The sequence below is a fragment of the Rhipicephalus microplus genome, chromosome 1 (assembly GCF_043290135.1).
Source record: "Rhipicephalus microplus isolate Deutch F79 chromosome 1, USDA_Rmic, whole genome shotgun sequence".
Classification (NCBI taxonomy): Eukaryota; Metazoa; Arthropoda; class Arachnida; order Ixodida; family Ixodidae; genus Rhipicephalus; species Rhipicephalus microplus.
In genome coordinates, this window is record NC_134700.1 from 222,900,391 (window position 1) to 222,918,771 (window position 18,381).

The 18,381-nt window shown below is 44.7% G+C and overlaps 1 protein-coding gene across 1 annotated transcript; it reads right to left on the reverse strand.

Moving 5' to 3' along the window:
* Positions 1–308: 308 nt before the first annotated feature.
* On the reverse strand, positions 309–3,079 carry LOC142769283 (uncharacterized). The gene is made up of 2 exons (XM_075872397.1): positions 2,663–3,079; positions 309–1,012 (listed from the first exon to the last, which is right to left on the reverse strand). The coding sequence occupies exons 1-2, from the start codon at positions 3,032–3,034 to the stop codon at positions 593–595; spliced, it is 792 nt and encodes a 263-aa protein (XP_075728512.1). The 5' UTR covers positions 3,035–3,079; the 3' UTR covers positions 309–592.
* Positions 3,080–18,381: the final 15,302 nt, after the last annotated feature.

Consider the following 18,381-nt stretch of genomic DNA (forward strand, 5'->3'; position numbering starts at 1 on the left):
ACTTGCTCACCATACATTGTTTTTAGTGACCCTGCTGGTCTCTGGCATCGACAAACTTGTTTCTCAGCAGCTAAGCACATCACAGATGCTAACAGAAGAGATGTACAAATATTCAACGCAAGGTAAGCAAGAATAGAATGAGGACAAAATCATTATCGCTGCCTTGTGCTGCAGACACTGCAACTGTAAAAGGCCCGTCGACCTGGCGTGAATAAACGTTGCAAATTCCCTACTGCATGAAACATATAGTATTGGAGGAACGCTTGAGCACCTGATTAGGGGGTCACGTAGGCGTCAATACTATTTTCTATAGACGCACCGGAATGCAACCGTTACCACACAGAGGTGCACCGGTGAATTTACTGCTCCAAAAAGCGGATTATGGCCGCTAAATAACCACGAAAGATTTTTGTGGTGCAGGAAACAAAGCAGATATATTAACAATAACAAACGTCTTCGCAAATGATGACACTCAGTTTAACCGATTACACACAAAACTAAGGCATGCATACCTAAGACTCAGAAGGTCTCCATCCCGTTCATGTGCGAGCCGGGCAGAAAAAAAGTAGTGGATAAACAACGGCAAAGACGCTCACTGATGGTGTGGTGCCCGAAAAATAGGGATGCGGGTAAAAGATGTCTTGTCGTCATGGCGCTCTCTCTTTCTGGTAAACACGCTAAGTTCTGGCGCATCGTTAATCACGATGGGCCCGACTGTCTCAAGTGCCAGATAAATGCCAACCGTGCTTCGACCGTCGCGTTTCATCTTCTTGAAAGGCAGGTTGCGCTTCATGGGCAAGTCCTCGTTCTCGTCCATTGGCCACGGCCCCAGGGTAATGTTCCCGCCCTTCCTGTCTAAGGGCCAGACGACCTTGGTTAACTCTTTCATCGCCTTGTGCTTCGGTGACGTGTCCATCGTGTTCGCCGAGGTTGGTGGCGAGTCCGGCGTGTTGTCCGTCATCCAGCTGATCTCTTCTGCGAAGTCGCCGTCCAGAGTCCGGAGATGGCGGCCCTGCGTCAAGTGCGAACGTACGCACAAAGCGCATCAGCTTCCTCTACAGGAAAGAGGTAGACCCAAATTTTTCTTGTACATGTGGAGCATTCCGGCTGAACCCAGAGACAAACTGCAATATACACGTTACCTGAAATACAGGTCAATGCGAGTGCGTTAGAAGACCTACCTCTGAACAGAGAGTTTAGAAACTAAGCCTCTTTCCGTACTAAGCTTTTGACGTGTTTGTTTTCTTCTATTTTCATCACCTATTTCTTTTCTAATGTTTTAAATACTTCTTGCTTTCTGTTTTTTTGTATTAACATACAGTTTTTAAGCCAGCTGCTTTTACGTTACCTATCTTCTCATACTCTCAATACGGGTGCCGCTGCTATCTCTAGCAAGAGCTTATTAATACGTCGACATATTGTGACGACATGACCAAATGCATGTTGCTAACTATTGTGTCAAGTATGCCACCCTTTTTTTGTTTCCAGCTTACTTGCCTAATTTAGTGTGTTTAATTAACCAGCTTTCGAAAAATGCAGCTGAGCTCAAAATTCTAATCAAGAAGTTGTACATGTATTAATTCTTGGTTCTTTTTATCTTACTACAGATGCCCGCCAAAAATGAAAAAGCACTTGACATGGCGGCTTGTGCACCCCCTGATTGCGGTGTTCCCTAATGTATCGTGTACGAACGGTATGCTTCCCTCTCGAGGGTTCATGAAGGCGATAAGCAAACGCAACGGTCATCGTTTGTGTCGGTGGTAGCAAAGCATGTGTAATCACTAATCACCCAGATATCACTATCTTCACTGTTTTGTCGAGAGAGCACACCCATTCAATTGCTTTTTACTTGCGGTATGTTAGGCAGCATGGCACTATGACACTGCAATCACGCCGCATTTATATGTGCGAGAACACGTCATGTGGTATCCTTTTTTTTATTTCGTGACTGCCTAATCACGCCGCAATTATATGTGCGAGAACACGTCATGTGGTATCTTTTTTTTTTATTTCGTGACCTCCTTATTAAGCAGAAAACACTAATAATTCATATATATGAAATTCAAAACTGCCTATTCAGACATCTTGCATAAGGTCTTTTTCCCCTCCATCGAAAATGCACCCACCGCAGCCGGTATTCGACCCCGCGACCTACGGATCAACAGCCGAGTACCTTAGCCACTGAACCCCCACGAGCTTCTCCTCCCACTACTAACGTCACTGCCGTCAAGTGCACGCTGTTGAGCACACCATACCGAAGAATGTTGGGCTCATCGGAACTTTATTTTTTTTTGTTACCGCCACGGGTTTCTTGATTGTTTTAGTGCAGTGATCTGTGTGGCCGGTGGTATTTGTAAGATGCGCTCTTTAAATGACAGTCTCACTAAAATGACAAGTACAAAACAGTACGAAGACGAACGGCTATTTGGGCAAGTTGGTTAGAATCCATGGTGATAAGGGCCACAGCACTCGTGTTGTCCTCTTTGCTTTCCTTGCTTCGCCTTTCGTTTTCACGTTTCTCCTAGCACCTTCGTGCTCGCGCTGTAGCCCTTATCAGTCCGAAGACGTTTATGTTGCAATGTCGCAATGGCCGTTCCCATTTATGGCTGGGTGAATGTTATTCGAAAGTGTGGTGCCTGAACACGTACGGAGGCTCACGTACCTCGTGTGCAGGTTCCCGAACAGGAGGAGTTGTATCATCGTCCAAGTCTAAAATCCCCCGCACGAGGCGACCGTGGCGGGCCTCAAGCATCGGATTGGAGACGCACTGATAGACGACCAGCGGAAGCACCAGAGGCAGAAGAACCACGAACAGGGACAACGAACCTGTGACCACGGACTGGTGGTGCAGACCGGCCACCACTTCCTCAGCGTCCTGCTGCTCAGCAGACTTGCCCTCGGCCAGCCTCCGCTTCTCAGGTCCCTGTAGCTCCTGGGCAAAGCACGCGTCACGCACTGAACCCGCCGCCTTGGCCGGAGGGAGCACAGGACACGGGTAGTCGTCCTCATTCAGCCCAACCCAGGGCTCGGCCATTACTTACTCCAGTTCTTGCGCGTATGAACACTACGGCGTCGAAGGGTTTCTTCTTTTGTGTTTTCTTGATTATGATGATGATAATTCCTTCGACAATGGCGCCAACCAACCGCGGGGAGGATACCTCTCCATTAATATTATCGTTCTAATGATGATGATGATGATGATGATGATGATGATGAACCTTCAGCTTTGCTGGCATTCGCCCACAAAGAGGGATCGGCCAAGAACCGGGCGGCAGGATCATCAAGTGTGCTAAGTCAGGCATTCAGGTAGTCTCGTAGCCGTAGATAATAACAATAGGCTAACAGGGTAATCTCTTTGTTGCCCTTATGTACTCGCACACAGCAGAGAAAACTTCCCTGCGGCTATAACCTAAAGTAATCCCTTCAAAGGAAAAAATTAGTTCCACGTTTATTTTTAAACCTAGCTTCTCAATTGGTTCGACCAGGTATCTTTTCCTTTGATAAGCATAACGTTGATAGGATAAAAAGAAATGATCTGTTGATTGCGATTCCGTGCAAAAAAGACACAACGGAGAGGCTGTTAGTCCTGCTTTATGTAGGTAGTAATTCAGATGTAAAATTCTGCATCGTAATCTGGTGATTGTAATTTCTAACTGCCGAGATACACACCACTGTTTGTTCCAACAATATCTTAGATGTACGAAGTCTCTGACTTTATGCAATGATAATTTTTCTATTTCTTTGTGCAAAGAAAAATTTCTATATCTGAGTGCTGTTACGTAGGCGAAATCAGGTAAAATAGGTAAGAGTGGTCCGCTTAAAGATGCTTTGGCTAACGAGTCTGCCATCTCATTTGGCTAAATCCCGCAGTGGCCCGGTATCCATAGCAAGTGAATTTTTTTCAGGTTTTCTGGTAATAAACTGCTAATCATACTCAATAATGTCAAATTTTTTGCTGTAGACAGTGCAGTGCATACTGAGAGAGAATCGGTAAGTATGACCGCTTCTGATTCGCTTGCAGGAAGTTTACGCAGCGCTAGAATAATAGCAAATAATTCAGTTCCAATGAATTTGCTCACAACGACTTCATTCTCCTTCTGGAGTACAACAGTTAGGTCTCGTGCATTCTTATCAATATCCGGTCTTATCTAGGCGTGGAGTATAGTTTCGTTTATTTATCTAATCGCTTGAAGAAATTTGTTGTGTCGCGTGTGTGACAATTTTTCGCATCCGCTTGTTTTCTGTGCAAGCCGTAGTGCTATACCCATTTTCAAATTAGGCTTCTGTAATCCATCTTCCCAAACATTTTTTATTTCGCATGTGTGCGTTTATACACGCACACAAACACGCACGTGACGATCGCTCGTCCGTGGCGCGCCTGTATATATTTTCGTGCGTATATACATGATGTCGGTGCATTCGTTGCGGGCGTAGTCATCATCATAATCATCATCATCATCAGCCTGACTACGTCCACTGCAGGACAAAGGCCTCTCCCATGTTCCGCCAGTTAACCCGGTCCTGTGCTTGCTGCTGCCAATTTATACCCGCAAACTTCTTAATCTCATCTGCCCACCTAATCTTCTGTCTCCCCCTAACCCGCTTCCCTTCTCTGGGAATCCAGTTAGTTACCCTTAATGACCAGCGGTTATCCTGTCTACGCGCTACATGCCCTGCCCATGTCCATTTCTTCTTCTTGATTTCAGCTATGATATCCTTAACCCCCGTTTGTTCCCTAATCCACTCTGCTCTCTTCTTGTCTCTTAAGGTTACACCTACCATTTTTCTTTCCATTGCTCGCTGAGTCGTCCTCAATTTAAGCTGAATCCTCTTTGTAAGTCTCCAGGTTTCTGCTTCGTAGCTAAGTACCGGCAAGATACAGCTGTTATATACCTTCCTCTTGAGGGATAGTGGCAATCTACCTGTCATAATTTGAGAGTGCTTGCCGAATGTGCTCCACCCCATTCTTATTCTTCTAGTTACTTCAATCTCGTGGTTCGGCTCTGCGGTTATTACCTGCCCTAAGTAGACATAGTCTTTTACAACTTCAAGTGCACTATTACCTATCTCGAAGCGCTGCTCCTTGCCGAGGTTGTTGTACATTACTTTCGTTTTCTGCAGATTAATTTTAAGACCCACCTTTCTGCTTTCCTTGTCTAACTCCGTAATCATGAGTTGCAATTCGTCCCCTGAGTTACTCAGCAATGCAATGTCATCGGCGAAGCGCAGGTTACTAAGGTATTCTCCATTGACTCTTATCCCTAACTGTTCCCATTTTAGGCTTCTGAAAACCTCCTGTAAGCACGCGGTAAATAGCATTGGGGAAATTGTGTCCCCCTGCCTTACACCCTTCTTGACTGGTATTCTGTTGCTTTCTTTATGAAGCACTATGGTAGCAGTTGATCCCCTGTAGATTTCTTCCAGAATGTTTATATATACTTCATCTACGCCCTGATTCCGCAGTGTTTGCATGACGGCTGATATTTCTACTGAATCAAACGCCTTCTCGTAATCTATGAAGGCTATGTATAGAGGTTGGTTATACTCTGAGCATTTCTCTATTACCTGATTGATAGTATGAATGTGGTCAATTGTTGAGTAGCCTGTTCGAAATCCTGCTTGTTCTTTTGTTTGATTGAATTCTAATGTTTTCTTTACTCTGTTAGCAATTACCTTTGTAAATAGCTTGTATACTACAGAGAGCAAGCTGATCGGCCTGTAATTTTTCAAGTCCTTGTCATCTCCTTTCATATGTATTAAGATGATGTTAGCGTTCTTCCAAGACTCTGGTACCCTTCCCGTCAGGAGACACCTCGTAAACAGGGTGGCTAGTTTTTCTAACACAATCTGTCCTCCATCTTTCAGCAGATCTGATGTTACCTGATCCTCACCAGCAGCTTTGCCTCTTTGCATGCTCTCCAAAGCTTTTCTGACTTCTCCTATCATTACTGGTGGGGTGTCGTCTGGGTTACTGCTAGTTCTTATAGTATTAAGGTCGTGGTTGTCTCGTCTACTGTACACATCTCTGTAAAACTCCTCCGCTATTTTAACTATCCTATCCATATTGGCGGTGCGGCGATGGCGTAGTGGTTAGAGCATCCGCTTTGCATGCAAGAGGTCCGTGGTTCAAATCCCGGCACCACGCAGTTTCCAACCGGATTAAAAAAAATCCGCGTGTTGATGGAACTGCATTAAGAGGCCTGGGGTGCGGCCTCACCGGCAAACACCGCCGAGAACGCACTCCCTCACCAGAGAAGGATTGGCCACCCTGGTGCAGTATCTGGCCACTACCTCCCACATGCTTACGTCAAATAACTCACGGCCCTCAGTCCCCAGCAGCTGCGAAGCAACTGACCACGGCGGCGGTCAGATCTGCAACGCAGCAGAGGGTGCTAAGAATCTCTGGATCCGGACAGGCCGCCATTGGAACCTGAACTTGGCAACGTTTAACGCTAGAACCTTATCTAGTGAGGGAAGTTTAGCTGTACTATTCGAGGAGCTAGAGAGTGTTAAATGGGATATAATAGGGCTCAGTGAGGTTAGGAGGACAGATGAGGCCTATACGGTGCTACAGAATGGGCACGTTCTTTGCTACAGGGGCTTGGCAGACAGAAGAGAACTGGGAGTGGGGTTCCTAATTCACAGAAACATAGCTGGCAACATAGAGGAATACTATAGCATTAACGAAAGGGTGGTAGGCATTGTAATTAAACTGAATAAAAGATACAAGATGAAGGTAGTACAGGCTTACGCGCCTACATCCAGCCATGATGACGCTTCCGTTGAAAGCTTCTATGAAGACGTGGAATCGGCAATGAGTAAGGTAAAAACACAGTATACTATAGTGATGGGCGACTTTAATGCAAAGGTAGGGAAGAAGCAGGCTGGAGACCAGGCAGTAGGAGATTATGGCATCGGTACTAGAAACGCCAGAGGAGAGCTACTAGTAGAATTCGCAGAACGCAATAATTTAGGGATTTTGAATACTTTCTACCGAAAACGTAAAAACCGCAACTGGACATGGAGGAGCCCTAATGGCGAAAATAAGAACGAAATAGACTTTATAATGAGTGCACACCCTGGAATCGTGCAGGATGTGGAAGTGATTGGCAAGGTACGATGCAGTGACCATAGAATGGTACGGTCTCGAATTCGCCTAGACTTGAAGAAGGAACGACAGAAACTGATACGCAAGAAGCCAATGAATGAGCTAGCACTGAGAGGGAAAGTAGAGGAATTCAGCGTCTAGATTCAGAACAGGTACTCGGCTCTTAGTGAGGAAACCAACCTTAGCGTAGATACAATGAATGATAACCTGACGAGTATCATTACGGGGTGTGCAGTGGAAGTTGGAGGCAGGGTAGTAAGACAGGACAATGGCAAGCTTTCCCAGGAAACGAAGAACCTAATTAAGAAGCGTCAAGTCATGAAAGTGTCAAGTACAACAGACAAAATAGAACTGGCAGAGCTTTCGAAGTTGATTAATAGACGTAAGGTATGCGATGTAAGAAGGTATAACATGAAGAGAATTGAACACGCTCTGAAAAACGGTGGAAGTGTCAAAGCATTGAAGAGGAAACTTGGGATAGGCAAAAGTCGGATGTATGCACTAAGGGACAAAGAAGGCGGGCGTAGTGTGTGTGTATATATCTGATTTGAACATGAGCTGCTGCCAACACGAAGAAGCGAGCGTTCGGAAGCACGAGAGCTCATTCATAAAAAACCCAGTAACACAGACCGGCGAACGGGAAAAGAAGGAGCCCTCATGGAAACTATACGATTTGGCTCATCTCAAAATACACCGGTCCAGGCATAGCTCTATTCTGTAATCGAGTGAATGGCGTGCGTATTCAGCTTTTGACGGGACAACAGCAATCAATCGGATACACGCATTCAGCAGCACGAGACGCTGTGTAGTCACCTCAAAAACTGATGAGGCCTTGGCTGTAGTAGTCTACTAGCGCAGCTCATAGTGTTAGCACCTTTAGAAGAGTCCTGCACATGAGTAGTTGCCTTCTTGAGCCTGGAACTCGCTAGACAGATTCTTCAACTAAATCTGATGCAAAACTGATTGCTTCGCCGCAGAAGCTAGATGTTTGCGCGCCCAGCGCAACTGTTTCCGCTGTATCGCCAGTGAATTCTTTTATTCTGATGAGTATAAAGTGACCCCTTGCCTTTGACGAAGCAACACGAAGCAACCCAAAACCACTATATGGTTATGAGAGACGCCGTAGTGGAGGGCTCCGAAAGTTTCGACCACCTGGGGTTCTTTAACGTGCACCCAAATCTGAGTACACCTGCCTACAACATTTTCGCCTCCATCGGAAATGCAGCCACCACAGCCGGGATTTGATCCCGCGACCTGCGGGTCAGCAGCCGAGTACCTTAGCCACTAGACCACCGTGGCGGGGCTCCTGTGGTTCCTTAACGAGCAAAAATTCAAAAATACATGGGATACATTTGTACATTTCCGCCTCACTTAAATGTAGCTACCATGGCTGATAAATTAACCGCACCTGCGTCCTAGGACTCATCAGTGCGACAAATTAGACACTAAGTGACTTCGACGCGTGTCGCACTATTTCTTAAGCGGTGTTTTTTCTCCAACCCTGCCCCTCACTACCTGCCGTTGTGTCGTGTTCGCATATTTTTAACATGAAACTGGCTTTTCATGAATACTTTTTCATAAACAAATGGCAAATATAAAGAGAGTGTTTAACATTATGTTCTTGAATACATTGTTCACGCCCAGAGGCGGGTGGCCCCCCTCACTGCAAGTAACCATGAGCTTGAACTGATAGCGAAGCCCTAGCTGCTCACTTGCACTTGATATGTGAGGTTTGACGCTCCAAAACCACTGTTCACCAGCTGTAGCTAATCCTCGGGATCTGAGCTAGCCAGCTATACCTCCCGCTGGTTCTCTGTTGGAGAGTAAATCTGCGAGTAGAACAGCCTGTGATAAGGCTGTAGTATTTGACGGCACATGTATAAATGCCGACACGCCTCGCCGTTTAACAGTTTACCAACGGCTGATGCTCTGTTTGCCGCTATCAGTGCCTGTGTGCATCGCAATAATCTGACTTTCCGTTTGCTCCCTTAGTCAACGCATATAAGACGTGAAAATATGTTTTAGGATTTATCGCATATAGCTCAGTGCCATGGAGGTAATTTGCCCATATGACGACGATGCAGTTTGGTGGTTTTTTCTTTGTTTAATTGGCCAAGAAAGAAACTAGAAAAGAAAACCACCCTAAAGGTGGTGACAGAGAGAAGGACATGGACAGCAGTGATGTACTTGTATTTCCATTTCTGATGCTCGGTATTTCATGCTGTTTGGTTGTTCCCTAACGTCATGCCAACTCTCCCAAGCATACATTTTAGCTAAACGACAACCATAAGACGACGATAAAAATAACCTCAGTGTAACGTTATGCGAGCACTTGATGCATACGCATGAAGTGCTCGCATACGCATCAAATACTGCAGTTAAATTCACGCAAAGCTTTATTACTAAGAGACGAAATGGCACCTGGGGAACTTTGTAACGCAAAGGAAAAGTAATCGACGGCCATTTATAACCAGCAATTGGGTACCACGAGATGGGAAACGTAGCAGATGATGACAGAGCTTTAGGTGCGAAACAAAAGACGAGAAATTCGCAGACGCATAATGTAATAAGCTCACACAAGTTAACGCGACTTGGAGAGGACTTTTTCTCGTACAGAACGTGAGGATATAGGGCGATAATTATTGCAATATTATAGCGACTCTGTCTGAACTTGACAAGACGTGATATTGGAGGAGACGGATGATAGTCCTTGGAAAAATTAAGGCGCAAAAATAAACATTGTCGTGTATTTCTCTGCCTAACTTTTATCAATTGTTATTTCAGGCTTTGCCAGCATATATGCACGGAGAAATAGATATGTCTGGAAAGAGGGAAACATTTATTGTACCATGAAAACTGGAAGGTCAGCTGAATTTGTTTTCTGGCAAAAATTTTGACATGCCTATGAGAAACGCTGTAGTCAAGCGCTCCGGAAATTTTAACCATATGCTTTTTTTAACCATGTATTCGTATCACCCGTGGTCCTCTAGCGTTCCGTCTCCCTCCAAATGCAACAACAACGAATGCAATTGAACCTGTGACCTTGAAGTCAGCAGCTGAATACGGTAATCACTGTTCCACCCAGGTGGACTTCGGTATACGTTTTCCAGCCGAGCCTGAAATAAAATTTAGTAAAATTTAGCGCCTGCACCATGCTTCTCGGTCTATGAGAACGTATATTTTTGTGCAACTAAGTTTTGCTGTGATATATCTGTACCACTCACGCCAATTTGATCAGTTGGACAGGGTCAGTCTTATAGCTCGGATACTTTCAGCTAAAAATCACAGAGAGAACGCCTACTCAGAACAAGAAGACCTCATCCATCCTTTGCTGAAGATACAGTAACTGTTCATATCAGACATTAAAAAGTATTTCCTTTTTTTAAGTTCTAGCCTAAGCAAGCATAGATCCTCTCAGACTAGTTTCGACATGGACCTTACAGAAAAACTTCCCTCGTGAATAATTTGTCATCTCTCCAGCAAGTCTCAGGCACGCATGCTCATTTTTTCTGCCTATGCATGGCTGTTGAAAACAATTTCAAGTAAAAATTGATGATTGTGGCATTGAACTTGTTATCTGTTCCTATTTTATACTTTATTAAAGAGGCAACTCGCGGGACAGGAGTACAGCTGTCCTGCTGAATACTGATGGAACTGATATAGAAGAGTAGTATTCTATTCATTCGCTTTTATAAATTCATCACACAATAAATATGTGCGCATACAAAACACTACGAAAGTTACAGAAAACGAATATCCTCAAGCTGATCTGTGAGTATCTTAAAACGTCATTTTATTATGATCTGTGAGTATCTTAAACGCATTACCAATGTGTCAGGGCATGAGTATTTTTAATACAGGTTTTTCACAGGTCGCCAAAGACTATTACTGCTTCTGAATTCAACTGCTTAAAGGACCGAATTACTTGCGCCTGCGATCAAATTACTTATTGAGGAGAGGTGCGAAATCTAAAATAATTTTCAACTTATATTGGTGCTTGTCGCAGTTGACGAATTGCAACCAGTGATTTCACAAGGCGCGTTACTCACGATGTGAATATATGAATGCGGAGTTAATTCCGCAGTTTACGATGTAGCTTTTTGATGTGTAAGATCCTCGACATACTCGATGAAATGCATTGCAAAGTCCCTTGAACAATCGGCTCAAGCAGCGAGGCCAGCCAATTCACCCACATCCGGCAGCAACTCTGGCGCCAGCGCACCTAGCCAATCGAAATGGGAAATCGCCCGAGTTCCTTCTTGATTGCGTATACTCCTCACCTGGCGTCCTTGAACTGTCCAGTACCTTTACTTTTTTTGACGCGCCAGATAAAAATAAAAATTGAAATGACGGGCACTGGATCACCGCACGAATCAGGAGCAGCGGAAATTTGAGATTACAGAAATAAGCTCCGCAAAGGGACCACTTCCGGAGAGGATGCTTGGTGGACACACAAAGGTGCGCTACTAAGAAGTCAAAACAAAAACACAGGAGTCAAGCTTACGAGACGAAGCTCCTCAGAGGGGAAAAAAAAGACAAAGAACGACTTAATGGTCACAGCAAAGTAGGGTTGTTATACAACGGTCGCCATCAAACGGACAAGGCGTTTCCTGGAAACTCGGAGCTATGGGACGAGGCTTTCATGCGCACGATTCGGGTCCCATTCCAATTGAGGCGTTGCTAAGAGGACGGAGCCGCTTATCACAAACACGCTTCCGTAATACGTTGGTTATGAAAAACTAGCACTTCGAGCACGGTGTCACTCCTTAGAGTTAGTCAGTGGTTCGGAGTGTGCATATTTAAGTTTCCGAAGAGACGGCGCTGTGTACATACACCAAACTAGAGCTCGCGCGATATGACGCAAAGGCTAACTGTGCATGTTCATGAGAATTTATTTCTCGGAATAGCATATTCACGGGGGCGCATTTTAGGAACCACGGTTGGTCAAATTTAGTTAGCATCTTCCACCTATAAATACAGCGCCGCTTGTAGTCTTCGACATTGAACAATTACTGTTCTGGTCAAACAAGTTGCACGTGCAAGGGGACGACACGCGAAAGGCGTTCCTTTATCCCATTAAAGGCTCCAGTTAAACTAGTCATTATCATAAAGAGGCGACTAAGATATGCATGGTTAAGCACGTATTCGTGCGGCAACGTCTATAGAACTTCACTGCTCGACCACACGAATCCTGGAAGCGGGAGCACACTGTGACCGACTGTTTGGCTGGTTCTCGCTAAGCGCGCTGGTACGTCGCACACAGCATCACCTTACTTTATCTGAAAACTTGTATCTTTGACCACAATAAATGATTTCTACCTACTTTTCATCACACACTTGAGTAGCAGAGAAAGGTCATCAATGCGTTCTAATATGGTCCACCACGGCCCACATTGCACATGCAGGCGGTGAAGAGTGGCCTTCCGGTGAGCATATAATCAGCACAGTACTTTGAAATTTCCGAAAGCGGAATTCCTCGTGGTCCAGCGCCATGGCAGCAAACTTCGGGCTCCCTTCTCGTGGCTCAAAGCGTCCACCGGCAAACGCGACACGACAACAGAAACATGAGCGTTCGACGAAGAGTGATGATCGCATGAAAAGGCGCGACCTCGGTCGGGCCGATGTGTGCCCACGCATTAATTAAGCACCCAACTTTCATTTTTTTATACAAGTTCACCACCTCATTCGCACCAATGCATGCAACACTCGTGCGGAAGCGAAAGAGGCCGCATGTACATACATACCCCTCACATCGAGTTTGCAGCGCGCTTGAATAAGCGCGCTGCAAGTTCTGCGGGCTGTTGCAGCGTCCCTCTCTTTGTCTCGCGAAGTCAAGCTCTGACCCTTTCCAGTACGTAGCATGCGTTTACACGCACTTTGCTCAGGCTAAATTGTAATGACCCCACCGCGATAGCTAATTCAGTCTCCCGATGTTGTTTTTCCGGGACAGCATGGTCGGATCCAATTTGTTTACGCACGTCGTCATAGTCCGCCTTACTAACGACAATTCACCAACTGACGTGCACTCTCGTAGCTTAACCTTGTGTTAGCATTTCGGGCTTCTGTGCTAGTAAAACAAAAGTAGTTTAGAATTTCCTGTGTAGACTACCTCAGCTCATGCACTGGTAGGTATCGGTCAAAGAAAATTACGAACCTGCGGAGAAAGCTAACATTATGAGTAAATTGTACTCATCGTATAGTGCATATAAGTCTGTTCCTTTTTTCTTGTCTCCTCACAACTTGAAACAAGTCTTTATACCTCCATTGAGGAGAAAAGAAGTTTCACTAGTTTATTTTTATCAATGCACTGATACACCGCAGGCTGCTCCAGTCGTGAACACGTGTTTGCTTTATGCAGTGTGTTATTTTTTCGCATTGAAGCTACTGTTGTTCTGATCTGTTGGTTGCGTCATTTTCCTACACCCTCTATTTCCCAATGCGTTTAACAATGCTGTTTACTCGAAAATAAGCGCCAAAAGCTATCCCTGCACATCGTTCTTGAAACCGCCCCCATTTTCGCTCGTTCCTTAGTCTTTGCCTCCTTATATAAATTGTCCAAATTTGACAACGTTGACCAAATTCTCTCTTCGTGGCCTCGTCTTCGTCTAAACACTGTCTGTGGAAACAGCGTATGGTACCACTTGGGTCAAGCAGGGAGTCTTTACTGCGACAACTGTAGCTTCATATAAACTTTGAAACACATCTTGTTTGAGTGTAAACATGCTGCATGATAAGGATGCACTCTAGGTATATTGCATGAATACGATAACCGAAAGAACTTTGTAATTTGACTGTGTATTGGGCCTTTTAGCCTGCCTCATGCTACAGAGGCGTGCTGTGAAACATTTATTCACGTATTTGGACAGTATTGGTCAGATCAACAAACTTTAGCTGTACCTTGAAACTACGCAATCAAAAAATAATAACGCACGTCCTCTCCCAATATACAAAAGATTCAGCCTGTTTCTTAATTTATTTGTTGTTCTATAATCATTCCTAATATCTTCTTTTCTTACCTTTCTTTCTCCCCTTCTCACTATCCCAGCTTTCAGTCATCAATGCCCTTCCCCACGCAGAGTAGCAAGTCAGCGATTTGCGTATGTCGGCTGAATTCTCTCCTTATAAATGAAGAGTTTTATCTCTTACTCTTCCAATTCCTGGAACTTTGCTGCCACTGGTGGTCACCTTACTAAAGAGTTCTAGGTTCATAACCTTCTTTACAATACGGCTGTTTCAAGGAAGATATTGTGCAACGCATCAAAGTACGTACGGTATATGCGTTTCCTTATGTCGCTACGCATGCGGCCACCGAGCGGCTAACGAGGGTGGCGCTTCATCTCCAATCGAAAATCGTGGAGCCAAACAATGAGTGGATAGCTAATAGCCGTGCTGCGATTCATTTCCTGTTCCTGCTTATTACGAAAAGATACGAATGCGATGACAATCTCTCGTTATTTTCCACAGCAAACAGGAATAATGGCTCGGCAGCCAAACCGTTTCACTTGCAATGGACACGACGTGTAAGCGCACACGCGTGCAACCCAAGGGAAGAAAAGCATGCACGGAGAAAAGAATTCGAAGCTACGCAAGCCAGCAGTCAGCGTGCTCGAGATATTGTCAGACCTTTCTGTTCGCCTCACGAGCGACCGATGCGGCCCTGAACCGTGACTTGATACAACCCGACATAAGAAGGAAAAAGGAGGCCTGCAGTAGTGAGGAACAAAAGTTAAACGTGGCTCGCTAATTGTCGTCGAGAAACGAGAGAGGTATGATGAATCGGATAACAAAAAAGTAATGTCAAAAAACAAAGCACGCCTAAGACTGTTTGCCGAGTGCAGTTCAGGTCTCTACTTCCATTAACGTATCGCTGTACATCGGGGAACAGAATCTCAGTGGCTGCTGGCCATGTACGGCTATTCCTCTTGACCATTGGTGACTTGCTCCTCGGCCTCCACTAGGCACGTGGGAAGTTTCCGCTCGAGAAAACTGAGCTATCAAGGGTAGGCCTCTGCCATAAAGTCATGGATGTTGCTAGGGGCGTCTTTCGTTATCCTCACCAATAACTTCGTTGATTTATTCTCGCTGCTTTGTTTTCATTCGTTTCTTACTGCGGTGGCAGTAGCAGTGCCCATGCCCAAGAACGCCCCATATATATCTTTCCCACCCTCCAACTTCTCCGAGACAGGAACCAGCGCACCACGGAAGTTGCAACATGTTATCTAGTTTTGGGGCGACATTCTTTCTGTCGTGAGAGCCACGTGTGGCAAGCCGCGATCGACATTTAGCGTGGACCGAGAAGCGGCGCTTCACGAATCATGAGCACAGGAGCTTTTGCGCTGTTGTTCCTATTTAACGCGGCTGCCTAGGGTAATATTCATTCGCGCTATCTCGTCCGACATATCCACATGTATTTGATTGGCATTGTTAATAAGCCGATTGTGTTATGAACTTATGGTAATGATATCAGCCAAACTAACTGTCATTACAATGCAATTTCACGAGAGACGGTTTATAGAACATTTATGGTGAACACCGTGGTATCAGCGGCTGTCAGCGTTATGCATGCTGACGAATTTCCAATTGACTATGCTTGGTAACCAATATGAATTTCGTTCAACATACATAGGAACAACATGAACGTAATAATTATATTTTAAGCTGCTGACTAACAATATTCCTTTTGTATCTTGATTAGCACTGACATGTCATAACCATAACTTTATTACCAGTGCATCAGTGATAATTATTCTAATGATTCTCTGTTCTCAAATATATGTCCTTACACATTAACGTAAGCATTCCATAGCAGATCTTCTACTTTCTCAACAAAAGTCGGCCTTGATGCCTCATGTTGAAAAAAAAAAGCCCGAACTTATGAAAGTTGTAAAAAGCCAGGCTGGTATTGGTCAAGCTTTTAATATCCGGTGTTTTATCGTATATTGCTGATCGTAGTGGAACTTAACCGTAGAAATTGTGTAAATCTCATAAGTGCCATTCCCTCCCACCACTCCCCCTACCCACTACTCCCAAAACTCGCCACTATACGGCCACTACTACTCACGCCAATGATCCCACTTCGCTCACCCTCTTCATTCGACTTCAGTGAAACCAGTTCGTTGGACTTCATCTAACCTCCCTGCACGCCACCAGCTTTTCTGTTTCACAGGTGTCCTTCAACCATAGCTGGATAAATCTTTTTCACTTGGCGCAGCCATCCGTACTCAGAGTATTTTCCTAGTCTAAATACAAAATCGATGGCTGGCGTAAAACAGTGGAATGACACAATGGTGGGTTATTTATAGCTTTTAATTTGCCTTAAAGTTATGCTCATTCCCTAACGTATAAGTGCATTTGTGTGTTGCATGGTATGAGGTAATAACAAAGAGTTCTCTAGACGAGCGGTCCACATTCACGTTTTTGCACATATTTTTGTACGTTCTTCATGAATAAGTTATGAAGGTTTTTCCATTGTATTAAGCCCCCTATTCATAATGTCTGTGTTAATAAAAACGTTATTCCAATGAGAAACAATGCGAATATTTTGCATTCTAATGTATCTTGCATGCTAGAAGTCTCACTCATCGCCCAGTCTTCCTTTCTTACATAGTTGTACTGCCTCAGCTTTTTCCGCACATGCGATAAATTCTTATATAAAATATAATTTTTGTTATAAAATAAAAGCAGGAAGTGTTCAACGCAGAAAAAAGAATTGCAGTGCTTTAGTCACATTTGTTGGCCTCGCCTTCCGAATTTGCGCAACAGAACTTTATAATGACTTGTCCTTCGCAGACATGGAAAAACTGGAAGCTTCGTGAGATATACAAAGAAGAAAACTGCAAGAACGTGGCGTTTCGCAAATCTATGCTTTAGTGTTTGCGCGATGATGAGATTTCTCAAATTAAATTCTTGAACACTGATCCAGAGTGTCGTCTGCCTCAACTGCTTTAAAAGCATTCTTTATAGACGCGTTGCAAAAAAAAATAATTTGTTGCAGCGCCATTTGTACATATGAACAAGAAACAGCCAATGTCCGCCATTGTGCATGAGCAGTTTCGTGCGATTGGTGGCATGCCTAGCACCTAGATCACACAAAATGCTCCAATAGAAATGAAACGTCTATCTCCCGTTCATACTTCTCTTCACTCCCACGAACGGCGTGTTCTTGCGTGTGTGTTTTTTTTTAATTTGTTTTCATGCACAATGGCGGCTCCGCTCAGCGTTGCTTGAACACCTTGTGGCTTCTTCTAGTGGTGCTGGCATCTATGCAACACGTCAATATTGCTCTTTCGATTTGTGCAAGTGCATACGCATTCGTGTTAGCATGTGTTCTCTGGGAAAACAATCCAGGATGCGAAGATATTCATGTGCTTTACAAAAACTGTAGAAGTTATCATTTAACTTACCAGTGTCATGATTTTTCTTTGGAAACGTTTATGTATGATAGAAAATAAGGCATGTAAATTTCATTCACTTAACACCACACTCATTCAGCGCTTGCTCCGTCGGACGAAAAATGTAAAGAAGCCAGTGAAAATTAGGCACGATTAGACCCTAAATCAACTGCGTGAGCGTGTTCCCGAAACCAGGCTGCGGCAACGTTTTGAAAGTGCACGCCATTTGCAATTCAGATATACAGCACGTTTTTGAAGCTCTGCTCCTCTACACAGCAAGTTACAACTCCCATAGCACCATGTAGTGTAGACGTAGCACCCCCGAATTTCGCATAACATGTAGTATGAAGCCGCTGTTTCTCCAGCGAGGCGTCTCTTCACGCGAAAATCTCTTTACTAAGATTCTCGCGTGGATGTGTCTTGCAGTCGTTAAAATGCAGCGCAAGCCAGATGTCATGAGAGGCTTCTGATTCGGTTTCTGTGTGGTCATTAAACACGTGGTGAAACATCCACCACGTGTATAGTAGATGCAAAGCCGCTTAATGGCATAGTTCAACCCATTAGCGTGCAGTGTGACCCCACTTACTGCGCGTGCGCTGGCCCAAGCACTGCGAGAACGCGCCCACGCGCTCGCACGTTTCGGCTTGCGTAAAGAGCTGCGTGAGACGCTGTGGCCTCTGCTTCACACACAGAGTTTCCTAAAATTAACTAGCTGGGACTCTGTCGCTGCGACCATTCAGCGACCATGGGAATGATGGGTTGTCACACATTTGCCTAGTCTTCGTACTTGCGGGTGGGGAATCGTACTTGCGGCTTCGTTTATGGCTGTTTCGGTTTTGTGTTGAAAGAAAGATTCAGCCCCTTTGGATTTTTGTGACCCGA